This window comes from Hyla sarda, chromosome 4 (genome assembly GCF_029499605.1).
Source record: "Hyla sarda isolate aHylSar1 chromosome 4, aHylSar1.hap1, whole genome shotgun sequence".
NCBI classification, from domain to species: domain Eukaryota; kingdom Metazoa; phylum Chordata; class Amphibia; order Anura; family Hylidae; genus Hyla; species Hyla sarda.
In genome coordinates, this window is record NC_079192.1 from 56,851,480 (window position 1) to 56,868,232 (window position 16,753).

The 16,753-nt window shown below is 44.2% G+C and overlaps 1 protein-coding gene across 3 annotated transcripts in view; it reads right to left on the minus strand.

Annotated features, from left to right (window-relative positions):
* Positions 1–229: 229 nt before the first annotated feature.
* The window catches only part of XPO7 (exportin 7), a 78,992-nt gene continuing 62,468 nt past the window's right edge, over positions 230–16,753 (minus strand). For all 3 annotated transcript variants that reach the window (XM_056571097.1, XM_056571095.1, XM_056571096.1), the window contains exons 20-28: positions 15,188–15,276; positions 13,843–13,950; positions 8,577–8,659; positions 8,278–8,492; positions 5,688–5,826; positions 5,441–5,601; positions 3,759–3,857; positions 3,547–3,674; positions 230–582 (exon numbers count right to left, since the gene is read on the minus strand). In XM_056571097.1, coding sequence (XP_056427072.1) covers positions 489–582; positions 3,547–3,674; positions 3,759–3,857; positions 5,441–5,601; positions 5,688–5,826; positions 8,278–8,492; positions 8,577–8,659; positions 13,843–13,950; positions 15,188–15,276 — 1,116 coding nt within the window. In that variant the 3' untranslated portion in view covers positions 230–488. The remainder of the gene's footprint in view (positions 583–3,546; positions 3,675–3,758; positions 3,858–5,440; positions 5,602–5,687; positions 5,827–8,277; positions 8,493–8,576; positions 8,660–13,842; positions 13,951–15,187; positions 15,277–16,753) is intronic.

Below are 16,753 nucleotides of genomic sequence, written 5' to 3' on the forward strand. Positions count from 1 at the left end.
GAGCAGTGAGAGGGCCGTGTCCCTCAGTATACAGGATTGTTTATTACAAAATGTCCTTGCAAAACCTGTTCACCCTTTCAGTGCAGTCTCTGCAGAGCTTCACTCTACCAACGTAATGCTCTGCCACTCCGCCGTTCATCCACGCTGAGGGTAAGGGGGGAAAGGGAATCTTTGGGGAGGGGGGGTGGTCATTTTACTTGTCACTCCAAATGACACATACATACATATATATATATATATTTATATATTTGTAATTTTTTTTCAATAGGGGGCTCAGTCCAGGTGAACAGGCGTGACTCTAACATTCGCTCATCAGCACCCCAACTGCCTCCACTCTGTGGAAAGAGGGGGGGAGGAGGCAGAGATCCACTCGCCATAGATTTCCCCTGTCCGTAGAAAGAATTCAAAACATTACCAAAAAATGTGCAGGGTTTTGTACAAGGGGAGGAAGATGGTGGGGAGAGGATGGCTGGAGGTGTGGGGGGAGGTCAGCTCATCATTTCATTACTGTTGGGGCCGCAGGTTGAATTTTTCATTGAGTCGTTGACTTCTCGTCGGAAGGCTGAGAGATTTTGTGTAAACCTGTGAAGGTGATAGAGCGTCAGGAAAAAGTCAGGGCTGTGATCAGATTCTATGGAAGAAACTACTGCAAAATGACAGGTAATAAATACACATATTGCATTTAAATGGCGACTCTCATTAAAACTAATTTTTGCTATTGCGCTCCTTATGGTAAATAAAAAAGATTTCTAATATACTTTGTTTAAAAAAAAAAAAAAAAAAATAAAGTTTTCTATGTTTTATTTGTGCTTAAAAAGCAAAAAGCTCAAGAGCACATTTTCCCCCATCTTATACACAGACTTATGACCGAAGCCCGAACACAGGAAGTGCAGCCTGGAGTGCTGAGGGGGGGGGGGTGTCCAACCGCATAGGGCAGTTAAGTGTGAGAAGAGCTATGATTGGATGAGGCTGGACACCGCCCCCCCCCCCCCCCTCAGCACTCCAGGCTGCACTTCCTGTGTTTGGATTTCGGTCCAAAGTCTTTGTTTTAATGAGAGTTACCCTTTAAAGGAAGTAGAAAAAAAATAATGGCTGCTTCACAAGAAAAAAAACACAGCAACCACGACAATGCCAAACCTGTCCATGGGGGTACCTGTGTGTGTACGTGTTATTGCTGCTCAACTCCATTGAAGCGAATGGGTCAGAACTGAAAGGCCACACAAGTGGACAAATGTGGCATTGTTTCTGGAATAGGTTTCCTTAAAGGGGTACTCCGCCCCTAGACATCTTATCCCTTACCCAAAGGATAGGGGATAAGATGTCTGATCGTGACGTCACAACCACGCCCCCTCATGATGTCATGACCATGCCCCCTCAATGCAAGTCTAGGGGAGTGGGCGTGACGTAGTCATGTCCCCTCCAATAGACTTGCTTTGAGGGGGCATGGCCGTGACGTCACGAGCCTCCGTCCCGCATGGCCAGTCATCCGGCATGGAACAAAGTTCACTCCGTGCACCGGATGTCTGGGGTGCCACAGCAGAGATTGCGGGACCCCCGCAATCAGACATCTTATCGCTGATCCTTTGGATAGGTGATAAGATGTCTAGGGACGGAGTACCCCTTTAAGAAAATTTGTCTAAAATAGTTTCTCTTGATCTGCCCTAGGAAAATTTTAGAAGAGGGTGTCACCTATGGCAATATGGGGCAGTGATTGTATTATGGTAAAATCAATACAGGTTTATTAGTCAGATGTCTGACATAGTTGCGTGCTGACCTCTTAGAAAGCTGAAATAGCAATCACATGGAATGCCACCAAGCTCCACACAGATATATAGAAAGTTTAACATAACAGAAAAAAGGAAAAGAAAAAACCCATACTCTAAAGAGGTTATCCAGGAATAGAAAAACAGGAAATTTCTTCCAAAAACACGGCTACGCCTCCTCAATGCAAGTGTATGGGAGGGGGCATGGCGGCCATCACACCCCCTCCCATACACTTGCATTGAGGGGGAGCGGCTGTGACCTCACGAGCCTCCGGCGCTGCACCCGACGCTCTAAACGAACCCGGCAGCAGGGAGATCGCGTGGGTTCCCAGCGGCCGGACCCCCGATAGGATAAGATGTCCCCCTTTAAGGAAAACAAATGCCCATGGTGAAAACTACACTGCTCAAAAAAATTAAGGGAACACTTAAACAACACAATGTAACTCCAAGTCAATGACACTTCTGTGAAATCACACTGTCCACTCAGGAAGAACACTGATTGACAATCAATTTCACATGCTGTTGTGCAAATGGAACAGACAACAGGTGGAAATTATAGGCAATTAGCAAGACACCCACAATAAAGGAGTGGTTCTGCATGTGGTGACTGCAGACCACTTCTCAGTTCCTATGCTTCCTGGCTGATGTTTTGGTAACTTTTGAATGCTGGCGGTGCTTTCACTCTAGTGGTAGTATGAGACGGAGTCTACAACCCACACAAGTTGCTCAGGTAGTGCAGCTCATCCAGGATGGCACATCAATACGAGCTGTGCAAGAAGGTTTGCTGTGTCTGTCAGTGTAGTGTCCAGAGCATGGAGGCGCTACCAGAAGACAGGCCAGTACATCAGGAGACGTGGAGGAGGCCGTAGGAGGGCAACAACTCAACAGCAGGACAGCTACCTCCGCCTTTATGCAAGGAGGAGCAGGAGGAGCACTGCCAGAGCCCTGCAAAATGACCTCCAGCAAGCCACAAATGTGCATGGGTCCACTCAAACAGTCAGAAACAGACTCCATGAAGGTGGTATGAGGGTCCGACGTCCACAGGTGGGGTTTGTGCTTCAGCCCAATACCGTGCAGGATGTTTGGCATTTGCCAGAGAACACCAAGATTGGCAAATTCGCCACTGGCACCCTGTGCTCTTTACAGATGAAAGCAGGTTCACACTGAGCATGTGACAGAGTCTGGAGACGCCATGGAGAACGTTCTGCTGCCTGCAACATCCTCCAGCATGACCGGTTTGGCGGTGGGTCAGTAATCGTGTGGGGTGGCATTTCTTTGGGGGGCCGCACAGCCCTCCATGTGCTTGCCAGAGGTAGCCTGACTGTCATTAGGTACCGAGATGAGATCCTCAGACCCCTTGTACGACCATATGCCCCTTGTTATTGGTCCAAGTCTGGGAGGACATCCCTCAGGAGACCATCCCCCACCTCATCAGGAGCATGCCCAGGTGTTGTAGGGAGGTCATACGGGCACGTGGAGGCCACACACACTACTGAGCCTCATTTTGACTTGTTTTAAGGACATTACATAAAGTTGGATCAGCCTGTAGTGTGGTTTTGCACTTTGATTTTGAGTGTGACTCCATATCCAGACCTCCATGGGTTGATAAATTTGATTTCCATTGATCATTTTTGTGTGATTTTTTTGTCAGCACATTCATCTATGTAAAGACGAAAGTATTTCATACGATTAGTTCATTCATTCAGATCTAGGATGTGTTATCTTAGTGTTCCCTTTATTTTTTGAGCAGTGTATGATAACCTGTGATGCTGACACTACTAACCTGTCTCTGTTCTTCGTGAGTAGGTTCCCCTCAATTCCTTCCATTAGGTTCTCGAAGCATAGATGCATGGCTTGCTGCTTCTCCGGGGGCTGACTGCTGACTATGCTTCTCCGGAGGTCCGAGAAATACTAGTAGACAAAAAAGCATTAAAGATGGCGGCCAATGGACCCCCTCCCATCCTATACTGTACTAACTAGCTATAGACGTGTTACCTTCTCATTGAGGAGGATCAGGCCTAACAATGGCCGGCTCATTGACCACTGATTTCGACAGTCTTCAAAGATAATGATATTGAGAACCGTGGAAAGCATCTGGGGGTGTAAGAAAGGTCAAAATACATGAAATATCATGGAATAAACATACAAGTATGAGGAAGCATTAGAGATAGACCTGGGCTGTCAGCTTCTGAACATGTGCGGCAAAGCCATTTGACAATATGGTCATAGCATACAACTGATCTACAGCGTTCATATGGACTTATACACCTAAACATGCAGCCTGGTATCAACTATGTCATACCACTGGCCTTTTAGGACTGTGTTTCCCAACTAGGGTGCCTCCAGCGGTGGCAAAACTACAATTCACAGCATGCCTGGACAGCATGCTGGGAGTTGTAGTTTTGCCACCGCTGGAGGCACCCTGGTTGGGAAATATTGTTTTAGGAGACAGTCCAACTTAATGGAGGAATATACCACATCCTGATATTAGCCAGAAGTGCAAGAGGCAATGGGGACTAGGCACTCATCAATATCACTATAGACTGCAAATACTGTCATATAGAGATGTGTGCTCATCTTAGTCTCTGTTCACATCTGTGTTAAAGGGGTACTCCACTGGAAAACATTTTTTTTTTTTAAATCAACTGGTGCCAGAAAGTTAAACAGATTTGTAAATTAAATCTATTTAAAAAAAATCTTAATCCTTTCAGTACTTATCAGCTGCTGATAAGGATTTTTTTTTCTGTCTGACCACAGTGCTCTCTGCTGACACCTCTGTCCATATCAGGAACTGTCCAGAGCAGGATAGATTTTCTATAGGGATTTGCACCTGTTCTGGACAGTTCCTAAAATGGACAGAGGTGTCAGCAGAGAGCACTGTAGTCAGATAGAAAGGAAATTCATAAAGAAAAGAACTTCTTGTGGATCATACAGCAGCAGATAAGTACTGGAAGGATTAAGATTTTTTTTTTTTATAAAAGTAATTTACAAATCTGTTTAACTTTCTGGCACCAGTTGATAAAAAAAAAAAAAAAAAAAAAAATGTTTTCCAGTGGATTACCCACGGGAACGGAAGTCCGTGACGTCAGGACTCCGCCCCCGTGTTACATCACGCCCCATCCCCTCAATGCAAGTCTATGGGAGGGGGCGTGACGGCCTTTGGATAGGGGATAAGATGTCTAGGGTGGGAGTACCCCTTTAAAGGCTCTGTTGAGCCTGTATTGCAAATGTTATAGTTTCTCCTGTGAAAAACAGCGCATGCAGGCATATAGGTAAGCGGGACCCAACGGACCCCCCACTGTGGGTTAATTGGGTACTGCGGGGGTCTGTTGTGTGAGGGATCTTGTACAGAGATATTGTTTATGTAACTGATGTGAACAGAGCCTAATACACATCAGTGTAAGTTTACATGAAAGAGGTGTCATCATAGACAACTGCTTCAGGGAATGATGGGCGCTGTAGTTTTATTATAGCTGGAGAGCCACAAGTTGGGGAGTCGCTGCAATATAGGAGAAGAAAAATATGAATTGGGCGGCTGCACAGTAATATAAATACGTAGTGTCTAGACCGAGGTACTGAGTTGCACTATACCCAAAAGTGCCAAAAAATGTATAATAAATATTTTATTGATTATTTGGTTACTGTTTTGGTTATTATTTGGTTATTATTATTATCACCTGCTGGATCATTTCCGGGTGCTGCTGCATTATGTGTAGGAAGCGTTCACTTTCCTGCGGCGGCGGTGCACCCCTTTTCTTACCGCTGCGAGATAGCTGTTTAAAGAGGTATGTGACTATGTGGTCCAGGCAAGAACAGCACCCTGTGCACACCATGGTGTCTGTGGACATAAGACAAGCGATTAGGAAGAGGATCACACAACATGAAGTGACTACGGGGAAACATGACCAGATCCCCCCCTCTTACCCAGAGCTGTGAGCCCCTCGGAGATGGAGGAGAGAATGTACATGATGACATGTGGCTCCAGGCTGGCAATGAAAGACATGTGATCCTGAGTCAGCACCTCCAGGAGCGAGTAATATGACTGACTGAGCTTGGGATAATCCTACGAAACAGGAAGCCTTCATTTCAGTATATCACCAAATGTGAATATTTTACCCTCGTACCGTGTACTAGGACTATGTAAAGTTACACGTAGAACCAGTACTATGGGTCCTTACAACAGTGTTTCCCAACCAGGGTGCCTCCAGATGTTGCAAAACTACAACTCCCAGCATGCTGGGAGTTGTAGTTTTGCAACACCTGGAGGCACCCTGGTTGGGAAACACTGCCTTACAGTAAGGGCCCATTCACACAATAGAATTCTGCTTGCATTCGTGGAATCTGAAGTTATTTTGCGCAGAAATAAACGTCCCAGTTGACAAATGGGATTCTGCCATGGAATTCCCCTGAAAGAATCTAGACGCACTCCGAAATTCCCGCCTCAGTGTAAACTGTGCAGCAGAATCCCATTGAAATGAATAGGAGGTGGCTTCAAGAAGAATTCAGCCAGAATTTCAAAGGAATATCAGTAGTGTGAATGGGCTCGTACACAATCATTTTAAAGGGGTACTCTGGTGGAAAACGTTTATTTTTTCATGAACTGGTGTCAGAAAGTTAAACAGATTTGTAAATTACTTCTATAAAAATTTTTTTATCCTTCTAGTACTTATTAGCTGCTATATACTACAGAGAAAGTTCTTTTGTTTTTGGATTTCTTTTTTCTCTGCTGACACCTCTGTCCATATCAGGAAGGAGCAAATTAGCAGCTGTTGGTTACAGAGGAAAATATTTATTTTTTTAAATTTCTTTTTGTCTTGTCCACAGTGCTCTCTGCTGATACCTGAGGCCCGTATCAGGAAATGTCCAGAGCAGGAGAAAATCCTCATAGCAAACCTATGCTACTCTGGACAGTTCCTGACACGGACAGAGGTGTCAGCAGAGAGCACTGTGGACAAGGCATAAAATAAAATTCAAAAAGTAAAGAATTTCCTCTGTAGCATACAGCTGCTAAAAAGTACTAAAAGGATTAAGATTTTTTAATAGAAGTCATTTACAAATCTGGCACCAGTTCTTTAAAGAATTTTTTTTTCCAGTGGAGTACCCCTTTAAATTTTATCATGAAATGGAACCTGTCAGCAGTCCTAAAATCCCTGTTTTAGTAAATGTGTGTATTCCCTAGCACCATACTTCTATTATTTCTAATGTAAACGTATGTGTAAATTGTCAGCTGGAGGTTACCTGTACCCCTTTCACTTTTGAAAAGGCCTCTGAAAATGAAAGAAGCGATCTGATTGGCTGCTATGGGCAACTCAGCAACTTTTCCTCTGGACAGGTTTTCATAAATCTCCCCCATAGGGTCTATTCATTAATGGCTGTTAAACAGCTCGCAACATTAGCAGCATAGCATGTCCATGCGGCTTACATTTGTATTGCAATCAAACCGTGGCCACCCTGGTTCTGCACCGTAAGACCCTACCCTGACCCTGTCCAATGAGAGATGTCAGTCAGTGTAGGGACTTTGTCCAATAAACCGGGAGCCATTAAATGTTTTGATGGTCGGGGTCACACGAGACAGAAGTAGTTGGTGCTTATCATGTTCTCTTCCGGCTAGGACGGACTCATAATGTAAGTCTATGGGACCGTCCTGTTCTCATAAACACAGAGCGGAGAAAGAAGCATGCAGCTGTGCGTTTCTCTCTCTGCTCATTCTTGTGATTGGTTTGAGTCTGCACAATAAGACCCTGACCGATCAAACCTTTTGAAAAGTCCCTAGGACATGTCAAAAAGGTGTTTTTTTAATTTTTTAAAAATTGACAGGTACCTTTCATCAAAAAAACTTTGCTATATTATAGATTAATGTATGCAGAAAAACTTTCCATTTGCATGTTATTAAAAAATATGCTTCTTTCTACTTATTTCCACTCTGAAAAAATGACCACTAGAGGTCTCCCTACCAGTCCTGTCCGCAAGCCCTTTTTATAGATTTCAGACTCATGCTGGAGTCCTAAATCTCAGACTGCAGCCGGGACACAGACAAGCTCAGCTGACAGTTCTGAATCTTCTCCTTTCTGGTTACAACTGCATGTGCAGGGAGAAGAAAGATCGGAGCTCAGATAGTAAAATGAATGAGGGCATGCAGTAAGGCAGAGTCAGGAGTATGCCCTGCTGTGATTGACAGGCAGGGAGCAGTGCTGAGCTTGTCTGTGTCCCGGCTGCAGTCTGAGATTTAGGAGTCTGAAATCTATAAAAAGCGCTTGCGCCAGGACTGGTAGGGAGACCTCTAGTGGTCATTTTTTCAAAGTGGAAAATTAAATAGAAAGAAGCATATTTTTAAATAACCTGCAATTGGAAAGTTATTCTGTATACATTAATCTAGAATATATTAAAAGTATTTTTGATGAAAGGTACCTTTTAAAGAATTTTACTATAAAAGAGACCATTATATCTACAAACATTTAGGATTGAGAGAAACCTGCAGCTTAAGTCCAATACAGCCAGAACTAAGGTGACTTACCAGCAGATCACTGTGTGGCACAGACAGCAGTAGTTTGACAAAGGTCTGAAGAGCATTATCCAGAGCTTCATCACCGTAGAGGCGGAAGACCCCAAAATTGACATAGCTACCACTGAGAGCAGCTTTTAGCACCGAGAAACATATAGAGATTCCCTTCAATTTCAGAACGTACAGCTGCTCCTTAGGGAGCTCCCCCAGAGTCAGGATCCTGTTACCTAATGGTGAAAGCAATGATATGCGAATATGAAATAGAAGGAATGGCTTTATCACAAGAAAAGGAAAATAATACCGAGACATACCATAAGTTGTGATCATTTTGCTTGTCTCTCGGAACAGAAGAATGCCATTTGGAGAAGAGACGTCAAATTGTAACCTCTGTGACCTGCAGGGGGAGATAAAGTTACAAGGAGTAATATAGGATGAAGAGGTAAAGTGGGAAAACAATGGATAAGACTAACAAACTGGACATAATGGCACAGGTTATGAGATTGGGTACATGGGATGAGTAAATGTAAAACTGTTAAAATTCAAGCTTTAAAGGGGTACTCCCGTGGAAAACTTTTTTTTTTAGATCAACTGGTGCCAGAAAGTTAAACAGATTTGTAAATTACTTCTATTAAAAAAAATCTTAATCCTTCCAGTATTTTTTAGGGGCTGTATGCTACAGAGGAAATGTTTTTCTTTTTGGATTTCTCTGCTGTCATGAGCACAGTGCTCTCTGCTGACCTCTGCTGTCCATTTTAGAAATTGTCCAGAGCAGGAGAAAATCCCCATAGCAAACATATGCTGCTCTGGACAGTTCCTAAAATGGACAGCAGAGGTCAGCAGAGAGCACTGTGGTCGTGACATAAGAGAAATCCCAAAAGAAAAACATTTCCTCTGTAGTATACAGCCCCTAAAAAGTAATGGAAGGATTAAGATTTTTTAATAGAAGTAATTTACAAATCTGTTTAACTTCCTGGCACCAGTTGATTAATTTTTTTTCCCACGGGAGTACCCCTTTAATGATTTCTATTAAAACATGGTAGGATCCAAAGGATAAAACCATACACGTCGACGCGAGACTCAGTCTCTCAAGCCGGAAATGTCGTCACACGCCAGTCCGACCAGATGGGAATACTCTGGTAGCTAATTCAGTTATACTTTGGGTGTATAAGTAAGCATTGTCTTATGATTGTTTGCCATGATTAAGAGCTTGAATTAAGCCCAAAACGCGTCGGTGTGTATGTTTTTATCCTTTGGATCCTACCATGTTTCATTAAAGCTTGAATTTTAACAGAATATTTGCTTGGAAGCAAGCAAACGGGGAGGCGGCCCGCTTTGTCCGAGCTCCAGCGCTGCAGAATTTGAGAAAGTCCATTCATCTCTGGTTTAAATGGTGAGTGAGCCGAGTTGCAATATCCACTGTTTTGTTTCTAAATGTAAAACGGCTCATATATTCACTCCTTTAGTAGAGGTGCAAGAAAATACACCCCCTAAATGTGTCAGAGATCACAGATAGTCACTCACTGGTGGGGGAAGGATAACTAAAGTTCCTGTATCCCCCACCCAGGGGTGATTGGACGATGTACTAGGCAGAGAGGGCAGTAAAAGGCTGCGATTGGTAAGAAAGGTGACAATCTGAAGTTCTTGTACTCTTCCCTGGGTCATTGAATGCCGTACACAGGTAGAGATGACCGCAACAGGTTATGATGATTGGTAAAAGAGGTGATAACTAGAAATGAGCGAACTTACAGTAAATTCGATTCGTCACAAACTTCTCGGCTCGGCGGTTGATGACTTTTCCTGCATAAATTAGTTCAGCTTTCAGGTGCTCCGGTGGGCTGGAAAAGGTGGATACAGTCCTAGGAGACTCTTTCCTAGGAATGTATCCACCTTTTCCAGCCCACCGGAGCACCTGAAAGCTAAACTAATTTACGCAGGATAAGGCATCAACTGCCAAGCAGAGAAGTTTGTGACGAATCGAATTTACTGTAAGTTCGCTCATCTCTAGTGATAACATAAAGAAAAGTTCCTTATTCCTCTCACATCATATATGGCAGTGGTCTCCAACCTGCGGACCTCCAGATGTTGCAAAACTACAACTTCCAGCATGCCCGGACAGCCGACGGCTGTCCGGGCATGCTGGGAGTTGTAGTTTTGCAACATCTAGAGGTCCGCAGAATGAAGACCACTGATATATGGGAAGAGATGGAAGTGGCAGGCCACGATTTATTGTCTTATTTTATATTATTTGAAAGCTAAAAATGTGTTTGAAAAAAAATAAAAAATAGTCGGGGTTCAGATATATCAACCTATGTAGAGTTGTAGACCCCACAATTGCACAAAAGAATATGCAATGATGTCTTTAAAAATATTTCTTTATTAAATCAAATTAAACTGACATATGGATACGAAAATTAAGTGACCCCAATATTGCACAACAGCGCATCCTCCGGGTTGACGCGCTGGGGAGGGGTGTCCCTGCCCGGCCGGGGATGCTGCAAGTCTGCGGCCTCGCTGGCGTGGTGGTGACGTGCTTTCGCCAGCCGTCACTTCCGGAGTGCCGAACAGCTCGCGTCATGGCGTGTAAGTTATTGGTCATTCTTGATTGAAGTTGAGACATAAACACCCCCCCAACCTCACCGCTCCTGGAGGATGCAGGATAGCGAAACGCGTTGGAGTGACTATTCCTGGTACCTTCATCATTTGTAAGTCCGCAATTCATTTATTTAAAGCAGGTAATGTCCATATGAGATGGAACCTGTGTATGTCTCAGTTGGACTGAGTTCTCTTCTCCTCTTTCTGTTGTCCATGCTTAGTGTGGCACACACAGACACACAATGTAAAGACTAAGTGAACTTCTCTCCTTTTTTCTGCTTTCAGGTGTGATTTTTATATTGCCCACACCTGTTATTTGCCCCAGGTGAGTTTAAAGGAGCATCACATGCTTGAAACAATCTTATTTTTCCATAATTTTGAATGAGTGCCAATAATATTGTCCAGACCATTTTTGGAGTTTGGTGACATTATGTCCAATTTGCTTTTTTTCCTCCTTTTTTTGGTTTAGTTCCAATACACACAAGGAATAAACATGTGTATAGCAAAACATGTGTTACTGCAATCCTTTTCATGTGAGAAATACTTCATTTTCTAGAAAAATTTCATGGGTGCCAACATTTACGGCCATGATGACTGTATGTCTAAATAAATAATCCCCTTTGTGTTATTTGGACTTTTTTTTGTATAGTTGTGCAATATAGGGGATATCTATTGGGGAGGACCCCTTTATATCCTATTTGTCTGTCACTTGCTGTTCCCCCTTCTACATGGATGTATTTTAAATATCTTGTGTATGTGTAATTTTATGGGATTAATTGGGGGGGTCACTAAATTTTTGTATCCATGTCAATTTAATTTGATATAATAAAGAAATATTTTTATTAAAGACATCATAGCATATTCTTTTGTGCAATTGTGGCGTCTACTTGATAGGTTGATATATTTTGGTGAGTAGCTCCCACGTTATCTTTGCTTTTCACATAAATCCCTATATGTGTACGTTGATTATTGGGTTCACATATATCCTGCACCCGGCTCAGTGAACCCGGCCTACAACTTGGCAAAACTGATGACAAACGTGCATCATTTGTCATCAGTTATTTAAATCCAGCAGCCATTAAAGGGGTATTCCAGGAAAAAAACTTTTTTGTTTTTATATACTGGCTCCAGAAAGTTAAACAGATTTGTAAATTACTTCTATAAAATAAATCGTAATCCTTTCAGTACTTATGAGCTGCTGAAGTTGAGTTGTTCTTTTCTAAGTGCTCTCTGATTACACGTGTCCCGGGAACTGTCCAGAGTAGAAGCAAATCACCATAGCAAACCTCTTCTACTCTGTGCAGTTCCCGAGACAAGCAGAGATGTCAGCAGAGAGCACTGTTGCCAGACAACAACAACAAAAAAAAAAAAAAACTAAACTTCAGCAGCTGATAATTATTGGAAGGATTAAGATTTTTTTAATAGAAGTAATTTACAAATCTGTTTAACTTTCTGGAGCCAGTTGAGATATATATATATAAAAAGTAATTTTTTCCTGGAATACCCCTTTAATTGTGAATGCTGAACAGGGGGATGCATGAATATGAACTAACCCATTCAAATGAATGGGATCACTTCTACAATCAGTTCACCTCTTGTGCTTTTTTTTTTTTTTTTTTTTACAGCGCTGGATGGGAAAATCCAATGGATGACAGACATACGTGAAGGGGCCCTTAAAAATTTGTAGTGCACCTGTACACACAGCACAGAAGATCCCAGAACAGAGCTCCTGCTTTATTCATCAGATCTGTCATCATAATACAGTGGTCCCTCAACATACAATGGTAATTCGTTCCAAACGAGCCATCGTTTGTCGAATCCATCGTATGTTGAGGGATTAGTGCAATGTAAAGTATAGTAAGCTGTACTCACCTGTCCCCGCCGCTCGAGATGGTGTCCCCGCCGCTCCCGATGGTGATCCCGGGCCTCCGCTGGGCTCTCCGCTGTCTTCTCTGGTCCTCCGCTGTCTTCTCCGGTCCTCTTCTGTCTTCTCCGGTCCTCTTCTGTCTTCTCCGGTCCTCCGCTGTCTTCTCCGGTCCTCCGCTGTCTTCTCCGGTCCTCCGCTGTCTTCTCCGGTCCTCTGCTGTCTTCTCCGGTCCTCTTCTGTCTTCTCCGGTCCTCTTCTGTCTTCTCCGGTCCTCCGTTGTCTTCTCCGGTCCTCCGTTGTCTTCTCCGGTCCTCTGCTGTCTTCTCCGGTCCTCTGCTGTCTTCTCCGGTCCTCCGCTGTCTTCTCCGGTCCTCCGCTGTCTTCTCCGGTCCTCCGCTGTCTTCTCCGGTCCTCCGCTGTCTTCTCCGGTCCTCCGCTGTCTTCTCCGGTCCTCCGCTGTCTTCTCCGGTCCTCCGCTGTCTTCTCCGGTCCTCCGCTGTCTTCTCCGGTCCTCCGCTGTCTTCTCCGGTCCTATGCTGTCTTCTCCGGTCCTATGCTGTCTTCTCCGGTCCTCTGCTGTCTTCTCCAGTCCTCTGCTGTCTTCTCCGGTCCTCTGATGTCTTCCGCAAGGCCTTACTGGGCCTGCGTAGCGACGTCATTACGCCGCTGCGTACGCCATTCCTATTGGATGACGTGCGCAGCAGCGTATTGACGTCATCGGAGAGGGCCGAGAAGACACCGGAAGACCAGCGCTGGACCTGGAGGGCACCCGGGAGCATCGTGGAGGGGTAAGTAATACTTACCGCACCACACGGGGAACATTAAGCTGCTATCCGGCAGCAGCTTAAGCATTGGGCGCTGCCGGATAGCACTTAATGCGATGGCCCGTCGGGTCAGGTCGGGGGGTCACTGTACATACATTGTATTGTAAGGGGACAGATTCACTTTCTTGGATAATTCGAAGGAGAACCATGCATACTCGCTGACTAACCACTTGCTGTATCCCCCCTGCATGGAGAATGAGCCCCTTTATGAAGGGGAAAAGACACAATGGATATAATCGCAGTAAATAATACACTAAAAAACTAAAACCATCAGAAATAAAATAGAACACAAACCTGTTGTGTACCAGTTCTGCCATGAGCTTGAGGATAGGTGTGGTGCAGGCTGGGTCATGGAACCAGAGTTCTAGTGCTCTTTGAAGGATGGGCATGTATGCGGGATATCTAAGGAGCGCTAAGGGATAAACACAGTCATCGCTTTCCACAGTCACTAAACGCCTCTGGAGCCTTCCTTCTGCAACTAGATATCTGTTTTATTTTGCATTATTTTCCTAAAGTAGGGCAGTAGCTTTAGCATACAGTAAAGAATTAAAGGGGTACTACTCCACCCCTAGACATCTTATCCCCTATCCAAAGGAAAGGGGATAAGATGTCTGATCGTGGGTGTCCCGCCGCTGCGGCACCCCAGACATCCGATGCATGGAGTGAAATTCAAGGGGTACTTCGGTGGAACTAGTGAGAAAGTTAAACAGATTTGTAAATTACTTCTATTAAAAAAATCTTAATCCTTCCAGTACTTATTAGCTGCTGAATACTACAGAGGAAATTCTTTTCTTTTTGGTACACAGAGCTCTCTGCTGACATCATGAGCACAGTGCTCTCTGCTGACATCTCTGTCCATTTTAGGAACTGTCCAGAGCAGCATATGTTTGCTATGGGAATTTTCTCCTACTCAGGACAGTTCTTAAAACGGACAGAGATGTCAGGAGAGAGCACTGTGTTGTGATGTCAGCAGAGAACTCTGTGTTTTTTAATAGAAGTCATTTACAAATTTGTTTAACTTTCTGGCATTAGTTGATTTAAGAAAAAAAAAAGTTTTCCACCGGAGTACCCCTTTCACTCTGCCAGATGACTGGCAAAGCGGGGCAGAGGCTCATGACGCCACGGCCATGCCCCTCAATGCAAGTCTATGGGAGGGGGCGTGGCGGCTGCATTGAGGGGGCGTGGCCGTGACATCACGAGCCTGCGGCGCTGCACCCAACGCTCTAAACAAACACCGGGTGCAGCAGGGAGATCGCGGGGGTCCCCAGCGGCAGGACCCCTGCGATCAGACAACCTTATCCCCTATCCTTTGGATAGGGGATAAGATATCTAGGGGCGGAGAGCCCCTTTAAAGGGAACTTGTCACCAAGATAGGCAGAATGACTTCTAATCACCTACGTTTTACTCTAAAACTAGTTATTTGGTTAAGTGCCTCATGACTGACAGGTGTTTTTCTCCAAAAAGTAGCAGTGTCTTAGAGTTCACCAGGAACATGGCCTCTGCTTTATTATAAATGAATCTGAGCGCTATTCTATGAATCTGAAAACGGCAGGCGAGTCCAGTAATACCGGAGCATTATGTGTCATCATCCATAGTCTATGTACACCCTTACTGTCAACTTTATAAAGACTGAGGATACATCCAGTCAAACAGCATCATGAAGCTGCTCTTAGCATTGAACGCAAAGGCGATTCCTCTCAGATCTCTCACCAATCCAACCAGACTCCTCTGCAAACACAAGAGAACATTATGGTTTACTAGAAACATTGCTTAACACCATCTATTGCTCTACAGAGGTTAAAGAGTACCTGTCATCAAACCATATATTCTACACTAACTCAGATTATATTCCCTGACTACTCCTAACTGCCCTTAAAGGGGTACTCCGCCCCTGGCATCCACCCCGGGGATCGCTGCTGCGGCACCCCGCCATCATTACTGCGCAGAACGAGTTTGCTCTGTGCGTAATGACGGGTGATACAGGGGCCGGAGCAGCGTGACGTCATGGCTCCGCCCCTCGTGACATCACGGCCCGTCCCCTTAATGCAAGTCTATGGCAGGGGGCGTGACGACCGCCACCCCCCCTCCCATAGACTTGTATTGATGGGGCGGGCCATGACGTCACGAGGGGCGGAGCCGTGACGTAACGATGCTCCGGCCCCTGTATTGCCCGTCATTACGTGCAGAGCGATCTCGCTCTGTGCAGTGATGATAGCGGGGTGCCGCAGCGGGGATCCCGGGGGTCCCCAGCAGCGGGACCCCAGCGATCTAACATCTTATCCCCTATCCTTTGAATAGGGGATAAGATGTCTAGGGGCGGAGTACCCCTTTAAAAAATGTTTTCTTTAAATCTGAAAAACTTAAACTTTTTTTTTTTAAATCAACTGGTGCCAGAAAGTTAAACATATTTGTAAATTACTTCTATTAAAAAAATCTTAATCCTTCCAGTACTTATTAGCTGCTGAATACAACAGAGTAAATGGTGTTCTTTTTGGAACACAGAGCTCTCTGCTGACATCTCTGTCCATTTTAAGCACTGTCCAGAGTAAGAGAAAATCCCCATAGCAAACATATGCTGCTCTGGACAGTTCCTAAAATGGACAGATATGTCAGCAGAGAGCACTGTGCTCATGATGTCAGCAGAGAGCTCTGTGTTCCAAAAAGAAAATAATTTCCTCTGTAGTATATGGACCCTAATAAGTACTGGAAAGATTAAGATTTTTTAATAGAAGTAATTTACAAATCTGTTTAACTTGCTGGCGCCAGTTGATTTAAAAACTAAAAATAAAAATAAATAGCCGTTTTTTCACATTAAAAACATATAAAAGGTTGAGAATTTTAACAGCAAGTAAATAGCAAAGCGTCTTATAATTACCTAAGGAACAATATATTAGTTACAATATATTAGGTGACTTTACATTAGCAGCAGTCCATCTCGGTAAAAGACTATACTATCCCCCCCCCCCCCGTCAAAATCACACATTACTGAACTGAGCATGCTCCACCACCAAGCTGAACTACAGGATGCGATCCTGTGCAATGAGGCATAAACATTATGTTTTTCCCCAATAAACATTTTATTACATTAAAATAGGTGTAATGCAATGTGGTTGGAATGTGACATTTCTACGGGTTAACTTCAGACATATTAGGCTCTTCGGCATCTAAGTCAGTGAGAATACACTTATCCAATACTATGGTAGTT